Genomic DNA, 16,860 nt, shown 5'->3' with positions numbered 1-16,860 from the left:
GTCTATATTCCCTCATTAGGGAAAACAACATATTGGATGCTTTTGTATAAGATTGTGCTAGAAACTGTACCAACAGGATTTAACAAATCAGTTTATAAAGAATATACTGCTGGATTCCAAATGTTCCTAAAGTTAAAAAAAATCCGAAGCAAAACACAGTTCACATATATGAAGACCAGACTGATGAATATTTGAGAGTAAGACTGAGCAAGGTGGTGCGATGGTTCCAGACATGGGAGAGGACGTGACCCAGAGATGAATATATTATAACAGGAAAACCAATGCATAAACACCACACTTAAGAAAGGAGCAGAGGGCCGGGGCTGGCCAAATAAGGGACTGGAAAAATCTGAAGAACCTTCCTGGAAGAGTTCACATTTGAATGTAGCTTTGAAAGATAAGTGGGATTTTGGCAAGTAGATAAAAGTGGAAGTTGAAAGAGATTACTTTTGAGAACCAGACTTGTTTTGTATTACTTTTTGTCCCAACTAAGAAATGAGTCTAATTAAATGTGGCTACCAAAATAGAAATTAGTTGGTTATTTTTTTTCCTAAAAGGGATTAATTTCAGAGAAGCAATTATATTCCTAGAATATTTTTTGACAATGTTAAATAGACTCCATGTAGTTCCTTATTTTTCTAGATGTGATATAATTTTCTGAATACCAAAGCATAACTTCTATTCTTAATTCAAAGGGAAAAGAAGAAACAATATGTAGAGTCTAAAGTTTCATTTATTAGCAACAATTAAAAGCATAAGATTTTCATCTTAGCGCAAACTGAGTTTTTCAAACTATTTTTTGTTTTCCGTGCTATTCGAATCTGAGGGCTTACTATGTCATAATTAGGAAAAATGCTGTATAAAAATAAAGTTAGCATTTTATATATTTTTCACTTACCAGGTCTGAAAGTGTTTTAGAGGTTAATGATTAAATATGATCTTCAGCATGAGGAAGACTCCGTTCACAGAACAGTTCAAATGTTCAACTTGGGGCCTCACAGGTCAAACAAACTACTAAATATTTACACTCCCCAAGGTTTACTTTAGTGTGTGGGATCATTCTGTTCATAAGCAGATAGTGATGGATCCGCTGTTATACTGAAGTCTTCCTAGAAGACAGTGAGAAATTCCCCCAGTGTATGATCCTGTTTTGAGCCTCTGGCCTCACACATCAGGTTCCTTAAGCCTGAACTGCCTTTTCCTCCTTGTTTGCCAAGCTAATCTTACTTAATCCTGAAGATTTAACTCCAACATCATCTCTGTATTTGTTTTCTATTTCTGTTGTGTGATATTGTAATGTACAATAAGAAATAATGTATTTGGTCTTCATCCTTGTTTCTGGCACAGAGCTCCTAGAACCCTTGCAATTTCTTTAACGTTGGAGCGTGATCAAAGTGTCTTTTGTTATATTAATGAGGTAACTTTTGGATTGCCTCTAAATCACCTAAGGATCCAGCTGGTCGATAGAGGAAGCAACCAAGTGATTAGAAAATTGAAACTTTCATGTCCCACCCTCTCACCTCCACAGAGAGGAAAGGGGCTAGAGGTTGAATCAACTGCCAGGAGCTGGTGATTTAATCAGTCATGCCTATGGGATGAAGCCTCCATAAAAACCCAAAGGACAGGGTGCGGAGAGCTTCTGGTTGGTGAACACATGAAGGTTGGGGAAAGGGGTGCCCTTGGAGAGGCAATGGAAGCTCCACACCCTTTCCCCATACCTGGCCCTATGGCATTACTTCCGTCTAGCTGTTACTGATTATATCCTTGTGTAGTAAACTGGTAATCTAGTAAGCAAAGTGTTTCTCTGAGTCTTGTGAGCCCCTCTAGCAAATCAGTTGAACCCAAGGTTGTTGGAACCTTCGGTTTATAGCCAGTTGGTCAGAAGCACAGCTAACAATCTGGGCTTGCAGTTGGTGGCTGAAATGGAGATAGTCCTGTGGGACTGAATCCCTAACCTATGGATTAAGGAAAATGTTTTCATGGCCACAATCTACAATTGGCATTAGATAAGAGGGAATTTGGCTGTTTAAATGCAGCTGGGTGCAATTCATGGAGGGAGGTTCTCCATAAGACCAGTGCAGTGCTGGGGAGATGCCAGCACTCACGTGCTCCCCACTGCTATTTCAGGACTTGGAAAGCTGCAGACTTCGTTTGGATCCTGAGCTAGACCGGCACAGATATGAGAGGAAGATCAGCTTTGCTGGGGTCCTGGATGAAAATGAAGACTCAAAAGATTCCCTTCACAGTAGTAGCCACACCCTCAAATCAGATGCAGGTGTTGAGGAGAAGAAAGGTATGGAAAAGCAAAAATTAATTCATCTTTCAGGGTTTCTTGTAGAGCATTTGGTCTGGGGTCTAAATGGCAGAATTGTGCACTAAAAGAAGTCCAGAATTTTTGGCTCTGTACAGCACTGTGTTTGCTCAATGAGGTAGGCAGTCACACTGGTTAGGGGTTGGACTCTGCAGTCAGGGAGGCTTGGGTTCTATTTCCAGCTCAGAAATTCTCCAAATCCCATTGGATTTAAGATGCCATCAGTTGTAAGATGAACCATTATCTTATATACTAATAAGAAAGGAAAAATACTCCCCATTCAGCTCGTAGGCAATACTTTATCACTTAATGTATGTTTCATTCTTATTGAGAGAACTTTCAGATGTAATTAGGCATAGATTTTTATTATCAGTATATATAATCTTGTATCAGTATATATATGATCCAAGTTAAAGTTTTTCTAAACCATCTTCAATTCAGAGTTCAAATTCTTAATCATTTTTCAACTCGGAATTGTCCATGTCTGTGTTTTTATATGTGATAATGTCCTCTGTGCCATCTGAATATTAGTAATACATCATTTCTTAAATAAATCTAGTAAGAGAAGTAAAGCGATTGGTGTTAGTTACTTTAAGCCAGTGTGCAATTTTATGAAGCTAGCCACCTTCAGTTCCTGCTTCAGTAATGTTGCCAAACGCATCTGACTTACCACGTTACCCGCTCCTCCATCCAGCTATCATTTGACTCCTTGGACTTAAAAAACACTGGCACCCGTTTTTTATATTTTGTTGCCAGTGCTTTAGATATTCACATGAACACAGGCAATAGCAAATGTGTCACAAATGCTGCCTGGCACAGGTTATCCTAAGATGTCACCAATTGTAAGACAAATCTCAATTTTAGATATGTTCAAATGTAAAAAAATGTGCACCTTAAGATAATGAAATAGAGTGACTAGTTATGTGACCTTATCCAAGCTGTTTACTTTCTAAGTCAATTTTCTTCTCTGTAAAATTAGATTAATAACACCTACCACATTATAATGTTGAGGGCTTTAAATGAGACAATGCAAGTAAAACATAAACTCAGTACCAGATACATAATAAGTACACAATAAACAATTATCCTTATATATATATCTCTATATATCATGAGCATAGAAATTAGAACCTATGCAGAAAATCCTAAATATGAGTTAGAGATTGCAGAATTTTAAGTTGCTCTTTAAAGTCTCCTTTGAATTGTCAACTTCTCTACCTGATTTTTCTATTTCTCAAATTTCTTTGCCCCTCAATGTTTGAATGATGAACTCCAATTGAAAGAACATCAGCACATTTGTAAAAAGAGTCAAAGACAATTTTATGCATTGGGATAATTTCTAGTGTCCTGCAGACAGTGACTCCATAAATGATAATTAAAGGAATGCATAATTCTGAAAGGAATAACCCTAGATAGAGAAGCCACAACATATTAAAAATATTTAAAATTTTGTAAGGAATGGATATATTCTCAAAAAAAAACTTGTTAATATTTCAAGGTCATATTGTTGTCATGACATTTAAAAATGCAAGTAATCATATCATATTGTTTTGAATTTATGGTTTAATAGAAGCCATGTTGCAGGAAGGATTTAGCCAAGTTTTAGCAATTTCTGAGTATGAAGTATCAAGTCAAGGCTTTTTCAGATACTGGTACTTCTGAAAGGATAACTGCAGATGATAAGACACTTCCATGTTTTAAACATATCCCACAGGGATTTTTTTTTCCCCAAAGTATTGTGTTAGATACTATTTCTAATTGTGTCAGTATTATTGCTAATACTGACATGGTTAAATTTAAGCAGAGTAAATTCTACACCATTTAAAAAAAAAGACCTCATTAATTTTTAAGAACACTTTAATTCATGATTATCGTTCATGTAAATTGCCTTTAATATTCAATACACAAAGAGTTTTTCTCCTCATAGAATGGCTATGTGATTGTATGAAATTTGTATCATAAATGAAGAACAGGAAACTGAAACTATGAATAAAAAGAGAACATATTCATAAAATGTCCTTTACCAGTTGGCAAAAACCTTCCCAAAGATTCCTAAATATTCCTTAACCCTTTTCACAAGCTGATACCAGCTGCCAAAGCGGATGTGAAAAGGGGGACCACAGGGACCCTGCTAATGTAAATTATTAAAATTATATTTAAAATTTCATACCATCTGTTTGTATAACATCTAAAAATGTCAGTTCTTGAAATAAACAGCCTGAGGACAATTTGGATCCTGCAAAGGAAAACTAACATGAAATAATCCTTAGAACTAAAAATGTCTGCCTAAAATCTCCAAGCAAGTTCTGTTCAATCATTTTATCCATATTCCAAATACAAACTAAGATTGGCATTCTAAAATACAGACACCAAGACATGTCTGATCATTCAGCAGTCATCTATTGAACACCTAGTATATACTGGGCACTGTTACAGTTTCCTAGAATACAGTGATGAACAGGGAAAATTTCCCACATATATTTTAGTTTATCTTAGCTAATAGTTAATAATGTAATAGTGAATAACATTAATTTCAATTAGATATATATAGTATGAAGGAAAACAAATTAGAGTCAGAGAATTAGTAGTGACCTGGAGTGGGAGGGATTGTAGTCAGACGGGCCCCATAAGTGAGACTGGTCTGAGACCTGTATGATGTGAAGGAGCCAGTCATACAAAGGGCATACAAAACGCAGAGACAACAGAACAAGGCTCTGATGTAGGAATGAACTTGGAGCAAGTGAAGAAGGGCAAAAAGTTCAACATGGTTGCAACAGAATGAGTTGGAGGAAAAGTGATAGGAGATGGGGTCAGGCAAAGAGCAAATAAATAGGGCCTATAAATGTGGTTAGAAATGTAATTCTATTTTAAACGTGTCTGAGAGTTGTTAGCAGGCTTTGACTAGAAAAGTGATATAATATTTGTATTTATAATTTATGTATTTGAAAGATGAGTTGAACTGCGGGAGTGAGGGTAAGAGGAAGTTTCATAGTTATATTAGTCCAGGGAGTAGGTGATGCAGCTTTCAAAATCCAATGATATTTTAAAGTGTGGCACCAGCAAGACTTGCTAATGAATATACTGTGGATATACTGAGAGAAAAGGGAAAAGAGATGTTTTATCCAATTTGGATGAATTTGTTTCACTTTCATACCAGTTCTCGTTGTCATGGAAACAAAGGCTAAAATTCGATGGTGTACAATCTCAACTGATGTCTCTTGTGTACTATGCCAAATCTGAATTCTAACTGCTGTATCCTTTGTAAATAACCAGTGCCGTAATTCTGAACATTAATTTTTCAGTGCTGTAGGATGTCTCCCATTATCTTTGGTGGTAGAAGAGGTTCTCAAAATTAAATTTGTTTCAGATCCTATTAATTTGGGGTTATTTTGCCATATTTGTAGGATGAAAAAAGATCATGAAATCAGGCAAAGAATGCCAAGTGTGCCTCTGTAAGAAAGTTTTGAAACTTATTTCTTTAATATTTTTCTCTACTTCCCAATCTACTTTGAGATGAAATTGGATTAATAGTTATTAAAAATGATAAGTATATTCTTAAGTTTCAAATACATTTCAGGTAGGTCACAAAGTCTCAATTAAACCTAGAAATAATACAGTGAAGCCTGAAAAATACAGTGGTTGAGTTTTGTGCTATAATTAACACAGAGCACTCTGGTCTATAGTCCTTGTGGAGTGTATCCAACTCTGCTGCAAGAATTTCTATCCAAATGTGAAATTCTATCCAGATGTGTTCAGGGAGCTCCATGAGGCCTTTGCCAGCTGAGTGGTGATGATTTCCATCTTTCCCAATCGCAAGAATAGGTCAGAGATGAAACATTTCACATTATTCAATAGGAATTCTTCCAAGCTTCTTTATGTGGCACTAAAATCCATACTTAATTAACATTTTATGGAGCAATGCAAGTTCTGTCACAGTCACATACTAGCTACCCTGTGAGTAAGAAACTTTAGGCTAAAATGCAATCTCCCTGATTGGGACTTTTAAAAATATTAATAGCTATGCCTTAAATCATTAGTAAAAAATCTTGTTCCTGTCTTAAGAAATGGCCCCTTCCTGATCATCACTTTAAGCCCTGAAAACTTTCTTTATCTCACTTTTACAAAATCAATATGTGACAATATCAAATCTTCAAAGAAGAGGAAGGAGGTGTGTATATGACTATGGGAAATAAGGATGCTTTTGATTAAAAAGTAGGTTTCGAGTTGAATGTGTTTCTTTTACCCTTTTATTTTCCTCACTGATGACTGTTTCTTCCAGAACACTAAAGATGAATAATGCATGTTCTTCTTGGTACACGTAGACTGTAAGGTTGGCTCAGAGTGTTGCAACTTTTGGACTCATATCTCACCCAACCTATTGACTGAGAGGAGGATGCTATGAAATCACTAGGTGCATTGAAAATGGAACCATTTCACACTCAGGTTCACCCAAAGCACCCCACTGAAAACAGATCCTATATAGTGCCTTGGCTAAGGAACTGAGCGGAGCCCACTGCTGACTGTTGGAGAGAGAACTTGTTTTTATTTCTTAACGAGGTATTCCTAAATGAAGGGGTTTCCATAACTCACATGAGTCTGTAAGTTCCATTTCAAAAGAAAGACAAAAACAAATGGTTTGTGGTCCTACTGAATCAAGCAGTGATGCTGTGTGAACGTACTAACAGTCGTGGAGGATGCTGCGGCGGGGTGCGCTCATGCTTGTGAACCCTGGGCCAGAGAGAGAGCAGGTGTTCCCAGCACCGATGAGCTATGTGTCCGAGAGAGAAGCTGCACCAGCCCTTCCTGGTGGACCCAGCCTCCTGCCCGCCTAACAAAGCCGCCTGACGGGGGGCTTGGGAGAAGCTCCTTGTCCAGACATGCTGCTCGTCCCGGCCAACAGAGAGGAGGCTGTTCAGGGACAAGTTGGGGAGAGCTTGGATCTAACACTGGCTGGGGAGAACTAAGGGGGAAAAAGCCCTATTTTATTCTTTTAATACAGTTCCCAGCAGGAAGATCAGGATAGGAGGTTCCCGCCTGCTCCAGATTAAAGGAACCCGCAGTTTCCAGGTGAAGAAGGGGGGTTCCTTGTCCAGCATTCGCCGGGTCGGCAGCTTAAAGAGCAGCAAGTTATCACGGCAGGACTCAGAGTCTGAGGCTGAGGAGCTGCAGCTGTCCCAGAGCAGGGACACTGTCACTGACCTAGGTAACATAGAGGAGTGGGGTGTGCAGGGACGTGGGGGGCAGGAAGACAGGGCCCAAATCCTGAAACAGCTCAAGTCCATTTTCTTACACATCGGTAGATGGAGGACAGAGTCATAGGTTAGAGCGTTCATTCAGTCTGAAAACCAGGCTGCCCTCTCGAGCAGGGCTGCTCCAACCTTAACGTGCACACGGTCGGTCAGCTGGGAGCTTGCTAAAGTGCAGATTCTGATTCAGCAGCTCTGGGCTGGGAGCCAGAGAGTCTACATGAGGGAAAGAAAACATTTTAATGACAGGGACAGTTTTTGGAAATCCAGATGTTTGTGCATCCATTCTTCTGGTCAGGACCTTTCAAGCAAAAATGCAGAAATTCCCTTGGGGACAGACAGCTAGCATAAGGTCTTCTGTAAATAAAAGTTTCTATTTCCCAGTAAAAACAACCAAAATTTCAGAGGAAAAATGTCTACACCTAAGAATGAGTGACCTTCAGCGAATCACTTAACTTCTCAGGGACTGTTTTCCCCAGCTACCCAATGGGGATAATTTTGTTTACTCCCTGTTTACTCTGAAGGGATGCTCTAAATGTGTCAAACTCCTGAGTAGGAGCTCTATATACAAACAGAGCATTAGAGCTGTAGATTGTCACTTTAAGATCCACAGAACCCCAAAATGTCTTAGTCCTTTGGTTCCTGATCACTGTCTTAATAGACAAGAAAAAGGTTAAGCAGTCGTGCCAGTAGGGCTCACCAGCTGCCTGAAATTTAACTGTTAGGTAAAAAGTGAAGTACATGGTCTTTGCCATTCAGTCCCTGTATGAAAACCAAAATGGAAAGGTTTTTTTTTTTTTCCCTAAGTAGGCCGCTTCAGAAGTCAGTCAGGAAATGTGGATAAATTATCAATCAAGTCTGCTGAAATAGAGACTTAGTATAGCTCATCAAAGAGAGTTTAAAATAGGAAATGTTTTACCCACCCTTGCCCTTGAAAATAGCTAATTTATGCGTTAGTTAAGATTCAGTTTATTTTTAAAGGAGACAATAGGAAAAAAAAAAACCTAATGATGTCTTTTGTTACAGGTCTTAGCTGTAACAGGATCATCAGTTAGTTTGGGGGAAAATATTATTTGAATTAATTATTAAAACTGATTAATTTAGCCTAAGCTGTTAAATCAAACTATCCAAGCTAGAAGCATAGTTTGTCATAGAAAATACCCAAAATGCCTTGTAGATTTGAGGACAGAGCTTTGTTATCTAGTATACTAAGTAGCGAATTCCTGCGAGAGACCTCCTTCGTATTTTCCTGCAGAAAGGAGTTTGGACAAAGGGTTGTCCACAACTGGGCACAACTGCTTTCAAATTCCCTTAGTTTTTCCAAGGCACCCGCCCATCTGTGAAATAGCTCTGATAGCAAAGCCAGATGGTGTTCAGAGCGGTAGCACTGGCCGTAGTCACGGCAGCAGTGGAGGTAGCAGCACCCCGTGTGGCCACTGCAGGTTGGTTGGTGTCCCTACTTAAGTACACCTGCAAGGTCTGGGCAGTCTGGAATGGACTTGGGCACGCTCAATAAATTTGGGCACACTCAGTCAGTAACTTGCTCATCTCAGCAATTCAAGGACTTGACTCTGTTTTTCCCTCTGCTCCCATGTCTCAAAATGGAAGCCACCATAACAGAGGTCATAAATGTCTTTGTAATCATCAGTTTGGCTGGTGATGAAGGGAACCGCTCCTAGTCATACCTCTCCACTCAAGTCGCTGCTCTGCCCATAACCCTCTGGGCCATGGTAGTCTGCCCTAGGATTCAAAAGCATGGACAGCTATACCATAGCAGCATGGTCTCCAGGGAGACAGGACCATACAACTTTTCTTGGTATTTTTCTTTTGAAGAAGGGAGTCCTTGGAGTGCAAGTGAGCCCAGTATTGAGCCAGAGGGAATGAGCACTGTGGGCACGGAGGAAAACTACCACAGGAACATGTCCTGGCTTCACGTAAGTAGGAATCTCAGAAAGAGCCCTGAGATCAATTTCTTTTGGCTTTGGGGAAGATCTGTGGAGGGAGGGCAGGAGACTATACTGAAACCATCCATCCATTTCCACCTCCAAGAAGAACCATAGGCTTATATTTCAGCTGAACCTCTGAGTACTCACTAAGATTGATAATTTTCTGGATTGAATTCATTGTAAGCTTATCTAAGACCAAAGGTCCTTTGTTATGGTTGGCTTGTGGGTCAGTATAAGTCAGGGAAAACCCTGAGGGACCAGACCAGGTTGGTGATCAAGATAGCCTGAGTGACATAGGCAAGGCATTCACAATCAGTTTTATACAGGTCACCACAAATGCTGAGAGCAAGGTCATGGTGTCTGTCTTGAGTCTGTATTTGACCAAATTGTAAACCAGGACTTGGAGATTCTAAGGTGATGAAGGTCACAGCTCAAAAGGCTTTCCAGAAGGTCCAGGGAAGAAGGGATCCCAGGGGTACCTCAGGCACAGATCAGAGTTCAGGGTTTGAGTGGGCATGAAGAAAGGAAAAGAAAGGTAAGGAAGCATGACGTGAGAGCCACAGTTAGCAGGGCACTGCCAGCACTATTATGGATCTTAGATATGGACTATCTCCATCTCCTCTGATTTTAATCTGACTTCTTGGTAGGGTCAGATTAGGGCTGGCTGGGGTATAATGCTCAGACTTTCAGTGCTAAGCCCTCAGAACTGGCTGATTTTGAGAATCTCTGAGGCAGCTGTTTTTAAAGTAAACTTTTTGGTGAAGTTCAACTTAACATGTTGAAAAGTATACACAACCTGTGTGTACTGCACAATAAATTTTCACAAAGTAAACACATCTGTATAACCACCACCAGGTCAAGATGAACATTATCAACACCTTAGAAGCTCTACCTGGGCCCTCCACCAGCCACTAACTTCTCCTAACTACCATGCTAACACCAAAGATTGGTTTTGTCTATTTTTGAAAAGTGTATTTGTGTCATATGCTAAGTACTCTGTCGTGTCTGGTTTCTTTTTGTTTTCACAAGTGTAAATCCTCCAGCTTTGTTCTTCCTCAGGATGTCCTGGTCTATCCTTGGCTATGTTTGCTTCTATTAGTATTGCCTTGTTAATTTCCATTAAAAAAAAGCTTCCACAGCAGCCTTATATTGAATATAAAGATCATTTAAAATAGAGGAATTGAAATATTTATTGTATATGTATAAAATCGTCAATCTTTCCATTAATTTATGTCCTACCATTTATTTAAGATCTCAAAATTTCTTCAGTAATGCTTTTTAGTTTTCTATGTAGTGTTAATACTCTGGAAGTGTTTGTGAAGATCAGTTTTATTTCTTCTTTAAATATTTAGAAGAAATCATTGGTGGAACTTTCTAGATTTAAAAATTTCTTTGTAGGAAGGTTTTTAATTACAGATTTAATTTCTGTAATATAATTAAGACCATTCAGTTTTTCTATTTCATCTGGGAACAGTGTGGGTAAATTGATTTCTTTTCTAGGAGTTTGTTAATTTAATTCAGTTATTCACATTTATTGGCAAAATAGGTGTTTATAATATTTTCTTTAGATCATTTTAAATTCTGTGGGATCTGCAGTGATGTGCCTTTATCATTTCTGATATTGGTGAGTTACTTCTCTTTTTTTGATCAGTGTTGCTAGAAATGGGTCGATTTTTATTAGGCAAAGTACAAGATTCTTTTTTGTTGTTTTGGGAATGTTTGGTTTCATTAATTTCTGCTGTGATCTTTATTACTTTATTTGACTTTAATTTGTTTTCTTTCATAATTCTTGATAATAGATACTTAGATAATTGATTTCCAGCTGCTTGGCTAACATTCATTTAAAGCTATAAATCTCTAGAAATTGCTTTAGCTGTATCACACAAGGTTTGACACATTGTATGTTCATTATCTTTCAGTTAAAATATTTTTTGATTTCTATTTTGATCAGAATTGATCATACATATTTTAAAGTCCATGGCTGATAACTTCAGTCTATGAATCTATTGTATTCTCTTGGTCCTCCTGCTCCTTAAGTTGTCTGATTATTTCATTGACTCCTAGACATGGTGGATGAAAACTTATAGAAGCACAATGTTGGGTACATGTCATCAAAAAACCCATAGGATGCACCACATCAAGAGTGAACCCTAATGTAAACTATAGTCTGAGTGATAATGTGTCAACATAGAGTCATCAAGTGTTAACAAATGTGCCAGTCTTGTGGGGGATGTTGATAATGAAAGAGGCTACTCATGTTTGGGGGCAGGAGGAATATGGGAACTCTGTACTTTCTACTTAATTTTGCTGTGAATTTAAAACAAAGATTATTAACTTTTAAAATGATAGAATTATAGAGGCTCTGGATAGTTTTATCTCCTTCCACAGAGGATCCACCATATACTTCAGCAGACAGCAAAGAAGATCGCCTTGGTCCTAAGCTGATTTGACCTGCAGTGTTTCTATCCCCCACCCCGTCTCCCTGACACACACACACACACACACACACACACACACCCTAGTACAAAGGCTTCCAAAGTACCCAGTGAGCATCTGGGGTACGTCTGAGAGCCTCTCTGTCTTGATGGGTCAGAAATCCCAATTCTGTTTCCCCATCACAGTGCAATTTCCAAAATCTCTGCTCTGCTTGTCAGCTGGTTTCTGCCTGGTTTCTTAGCTACTCAACCAGCAAAGGCTTAGAAAGGAAAACAGTCACAGTGTCAGTCTCACTTCTCTGAACCTCTCTTCTTGACAGGATCTTATCCACTCAATTCCTCCTTCCTTGGGCAAATCTGAACTCTAGTTTTGTCTTCCAGCCCCCATGAAATTGCCTAGAGCTCTGCCTGGCTCCTTGGCCATCTATGCCCGAGAAGTAGCAAATGCCTCAAGAGGAGTATGGTGTGCACTCAGATTGTGCTCACCCACCTCAGTGGATGCCCTATGTCCACATCTCATTTTGTAGGTCCTGACCACCTCACTGTGTTGAATGCTATCTTATGCATTCAAATATACTTATATTTGAATGTAAGTGTAATATCAATATATTTAAATATATTTGAATGCATAATTAAATATCTTTAAATATATTCAAAGTATATATTAATATATGGTAATATATATGTATGTGTATTAAAACAGCCCATGTTTATTATCTTATACTTTCTGTGGGTCAGGAATCTTGGCACAGTTTTGCTAGGTCCTCTGCTTCAGGATTTCTCACAAGGCTGCAATCAAGGTATTGACCAGAGCTGGAGTCTTATCTGAAGACTTGACTAGGAAAGGATTTTCTTCTAAGGTCATGTGCTTGTTGGTAGAATTTCAGTTCCTCAAGGACTGTTGGACTGAGGGCCTCAGTTCCTAGCTGGCTGTTGGCCAGAGACCACCCTCATTTCCTTGCCATGTGGACCTTTCCAGCATGACAGCTTGCTTCATCAAAGCCAGTAAGCGAAAGAATCTAGCAAGAGAAGTCACCATATTCTGCAACCTGATCATGGAAATGACATCTCATCACCTCTGCTGCATTCTGTTGGTTAGAAGCAAGTCACTAGGCCAGCCCACACTCAACAGGAAGAGGTTTCACAGAGGTGTAAATACCAGAATGTGTGGTCACTGGGGACATCTTAGAAATATAGCTACCAAGATGTGCTAAATGAGAATGTCCTGAGCTGAAGCCCAGCAATATATTCATTTTTGTATCTGTTTGTTTTTGTTAAGCTTTCTTGGTGTTTCTCTTGAACAGTCAGATTTGAGAATAACAAGGGAAACCTTATTGTTCTTATTTGTTCCCTACCTCTTACCAGTATAAACAGGAATATCAGGGCTCTTTGATGAGTCTTGAGAGATCTGGATATTCTGCTCTGACGACATCTATATTTTTTGAAAGCTTTGAAGAGTATGAGGTACTGTTAGCTGAGTCTGACAGGGTTATGGAGTTGATTGTTATTGTTGTTTACCTTTGTGTCAGAGGAAGCAGGGCCTCTCATTCCTGAGGAAACGTGTGGCAGCCCTGCCTAGCAGGTTTGATTGGCCTTGTCCACGCAGACTTACTTTATGTTCTCCATCGGGTATGGCACATGGTCTCTCACAGGAGAGATGCTGGGGTGGGAACTAGTTTCCTGAAGGATGGAATCATTCAGAAGGTTAATCTGTACAGATTTGACTAAACCTGCAGCTCTAGGAATACTACTGCCTTTTTAGGAAGGCAACTTTGGAAGTTATAAACTCAAGGGCCTTCATTCCTTTTTTAAACATAACCGTATCCTTTAAATCAGCCGAGTTCTTTTCTGGAATCCTACTTGGGGAGTCTAGGGGGACTTGAGCCAGTTCTAGCCACAAGTGAAGAGCTGGAATGGCCCAAAAGCTGGAAAAAAAACTTAGTTTGTAGAAAGAGGAAATGAAGTTCTACAGTGGGGGCTCAAGGCCCACTTGAAGATTATAGGTCAGATGTGTGGGAGATGCAGAAATGTTCTCCAGGTCTGTGTAGGTGGGCTGGAGTTAAATACATCCCACAGCTGTGAAAGGCCAACCAATCCTTTGGGACAGAACTTCTCATCAGTTTCTGCTTTTCTGTCTGGCTCCTTTCACAACGTAAGAGCTGAGTAAATAATATATTTTAAGTTCAGAATCTTTATTTGGAAATATTTTGGAAATCATACATTCCCCAATAATTGTTTTATGTTTTTGAAGATCACTTAGCCTTTTATTGTTTCAAAAAGGACTTTCTAGCATGTATAAATCCAGGGAACAAAAGAAGCCAAGTACATAAAGGCTTGTAACTCTTTGTTCTCTTATGGGAATTGTTGTGGTTTTAAGACCCATTAAGGGAAGTTGACATTTTGACTTTTCATCTTCCACCCCACATAATTGTTCACAGTCTGTCTGTACCCTGGTTGCCTGGTTGAGTCTCAGTGATGTCTGTGTTCCAGGTCATGATCTTGCTGTGCAATCAGCAAAGCTTCATCTGCACCCATGTTGACTACTGCCACCCTCACTGCTACCTGCACCACAGCCGCTCCTGTGCCCGGCTGGTCAGGGCCATCAAGCTGCTCTACGGAGACACCGTGGACTCCCTCCGTGAGAGCAGCAGCGTCAGCACTGTGGTTCTCCGGGGCAAGAAACAGAAAGAGGTGAGTGAATGATCCCGTGATAACATACCGATGATAGGGAGAATGATGTCCTAACAATCTTTTCTCTGGAAATGCAAATTTCAGCCCACTGCAGTTGTATAAACCAGGCTACAGATCTGTGTGATTTTGAGCCAAGATGGAAGATCAGTGGAAGAAAGACAAGTGCTTTGTCTTCCTGTTCATGAGCAAACATGGACTCTTTTCCCAGGTTTTGTCTTTTTTCTATGAATAAATATGAACTCATAGGGGCGATGGTGATAAGTAGGTTGTTCTGGTATGCAGAACAGTAGTCCCCCAAAAGTGTCCAAATTCTAATCTCTGCAACCTGTGAATATGTTACCTCACGTGGCAAAAGGGATTTTGCCTGTGAGAATAAATTGAGACTCTTATAATGGGGAGATTATCCTGGATTATCCAGATGGTCCCACTGTAGTCAGAGGCAGAGGAGATGTGACAACAGAAGCAGAGGTCAGAGTGATGCAGGGCAATGAGCAAAGGCAGCCTGGAGAAGCCGGAAAGGACCAGGAAGTCAGTGGATCCTTAGAGCCTCCAAAAGGAACACAGCCCTGCCAATCCACTTTAGACGTCTGACCACCAGAACTGGAAGGTAATAAATTCGTATTGTTTTTCAACAAGAAAGTTATGGGAATTTGTTACAGCACTAATAAGAAATCCATAAAGTTACGTATTAAGAAATAAGTAATAGATGGCCCAGCTGGTCAGAGATAAACAATAGAGTAACCTAGTTCAAATCAGACTAAAGGAAACTTCTTTAAGAAACAATTACATTTTCTAAGCATTCAGCTGCACTTTCCTGACAACTGACCAGCTGAGCTGGCAGGAGATGAAGACAGTAACCAGGGCTGCCTTGCTGCTGCCAGGGAAGCCCTGAGTGACCCACCTGCCCCTGAACAGGCGTGATGGCCAAGATGCTCCTCTGCGTGCTGCTGGCTGCCCCTGCAGCTGCTTCCCACAAGTGGTTTTGCAAAGAGATTTTTATATAATACCTATTCATTTCGATGAGCATTCATTGGGCACCTGCTGTTGGCACAATATGAGACCAGATATTCTTTGGAGAAATAAAAAATAAATAAGTAGGAGTAGAGGATCTTTCTACTAAGGAGTTTGTGAGCCAGGTTTGGCGGGGTAGGAGGATGGCAATAAAATACAAATCAAACTGGAGAATACGAGCCATAACAAAAAAGGCACAGTTGAGTTGTATGGCAATTTGTGATGCTTTAACAGCCAAAAAAGGGATTTTTTAATGACTTTTTTTAAAATTATGAAAGCAATACAGGTACATGGAAGAAATTCTGGCTAATGTAAGAGCTCCAAATATATATATATATATCTTGTGCATCTTGTAAGTATGCTAATTTGCCTTCTGGGATATGATCTTTTAGTTTTGGGGGTTTTTTAAGCATATGTATGAGAGTTTAAGGCAGGTATACATCATTAACAAAGCACTTTTTGATTCTTGCAAATCTTGTGCAGGAGATACTGTTCTCATTTTACAGATGAAAATGTTGAGGTTCAGAAAGGTGGAGTTGTCCACAGTTCACATCTATAATGCATTCAGTTAGACTTTCATTTAGGAACATGGAGTATTCATTTTTTCAACTAGACTTTATTGCATTTCATGGTATTCAAATTACACAAATTCTGAGAGGAAATCAAGTGGAGAAACTACTTGAACTGCTAAATAATGACATAAAAAGAAAAGTATGTATGTATATATGCATGTATACATGTATACAGATGTGTCATTTATGGTTGAGATGAGTACATGTGTATGTATGTATGTACATACATGTTTACATACATATGTATCTCAACCATAAATGACACTACATTCAAAGGAAATCTGTTTTCTTTTAGGCAAGTACTACTTCATATAAAAACTCCCTTAGCTTTAGAAGAAAACCATATATGTTGAAAGTTATAAAAATACAGCAGCCTAAATTAATATTCATTGTTCACCATACACCTCTGAGATTTCTTACTTCCACGACTTTGCACCAGCTGCACCTTCACCTATAATCCATATGTGGCCAAACCCAAACAGCCTTCAAGATCCAACTCAGATGCCACCTCCTCACTGAAACCTTTTCTGATCTCCCTAGTGTTCATCACAGGGCAGACTGCAGGTGGATGATTAGTTATTTTCTGTTCCTTCTTCCTCTAAACTGCAGTGGTGTTTTACTTCTGCTTTTCTCACTCTTCATTCAGTG

At 39.3% G+C, this 16,860-nt stretch overlaps 1 protein-coding gene across 10 annotated transcripts in view; it reads left to right on the top strand.

Annotated features, from left to right (window-relative positions):
• The window catches only part of UNC80 (unc-80 homolog, NALCN channel complex subunit), a 190,476-nt gene that overhangs the window by 90,014 nt on the left and 83,602 nt on the right, over window positions 1-16,860 (top strand). For 9 of the 10 annotated variants that reach the window (XM_032479957.1, XM_032479955.1, XM_032479954.1 and 6 more), the window contains exons 26-28: window positions 2,128-2,293; window positions 9,391-9,491; window positions 14,429-14,629. In XM_032479957.1, coding sequence (XP_032335848.1) covers window positions 2,128-2,293; window positions 9,391-9,491; window positions 14,429-14,629 — 468 coding nt within the window. Of the gene's footprint in view, window positions 1-2,127; window positions 2,294-7,310; window positions 7,515-9,390; window positions 9,492-14,428; window positions 14,630-16,860 lie in introns of all 10 variants that reach the window. The other variant, XM_032479961.1, reaches the window with a different exon arrangement.

This window comes from Camelus ferus, chromosome 5, assembly GCF_009834535.1.
Source record: "Camelus ferus isolate YT-003-E chromosome 5, BCGSAC_Cfer_1.0, whole genome shotgun sequence".
In the NCBI taxonomy this organism is placed as follows: domain Eukaryota; kingdom Metazoa; phylum Chordata; class Mammalia; order Artiodactyla; family Camelidae; genus Camelus; species Camelus ferus.
This window is presented reverse-complemented; position numbering and strand designations above follow the sequence as displayed.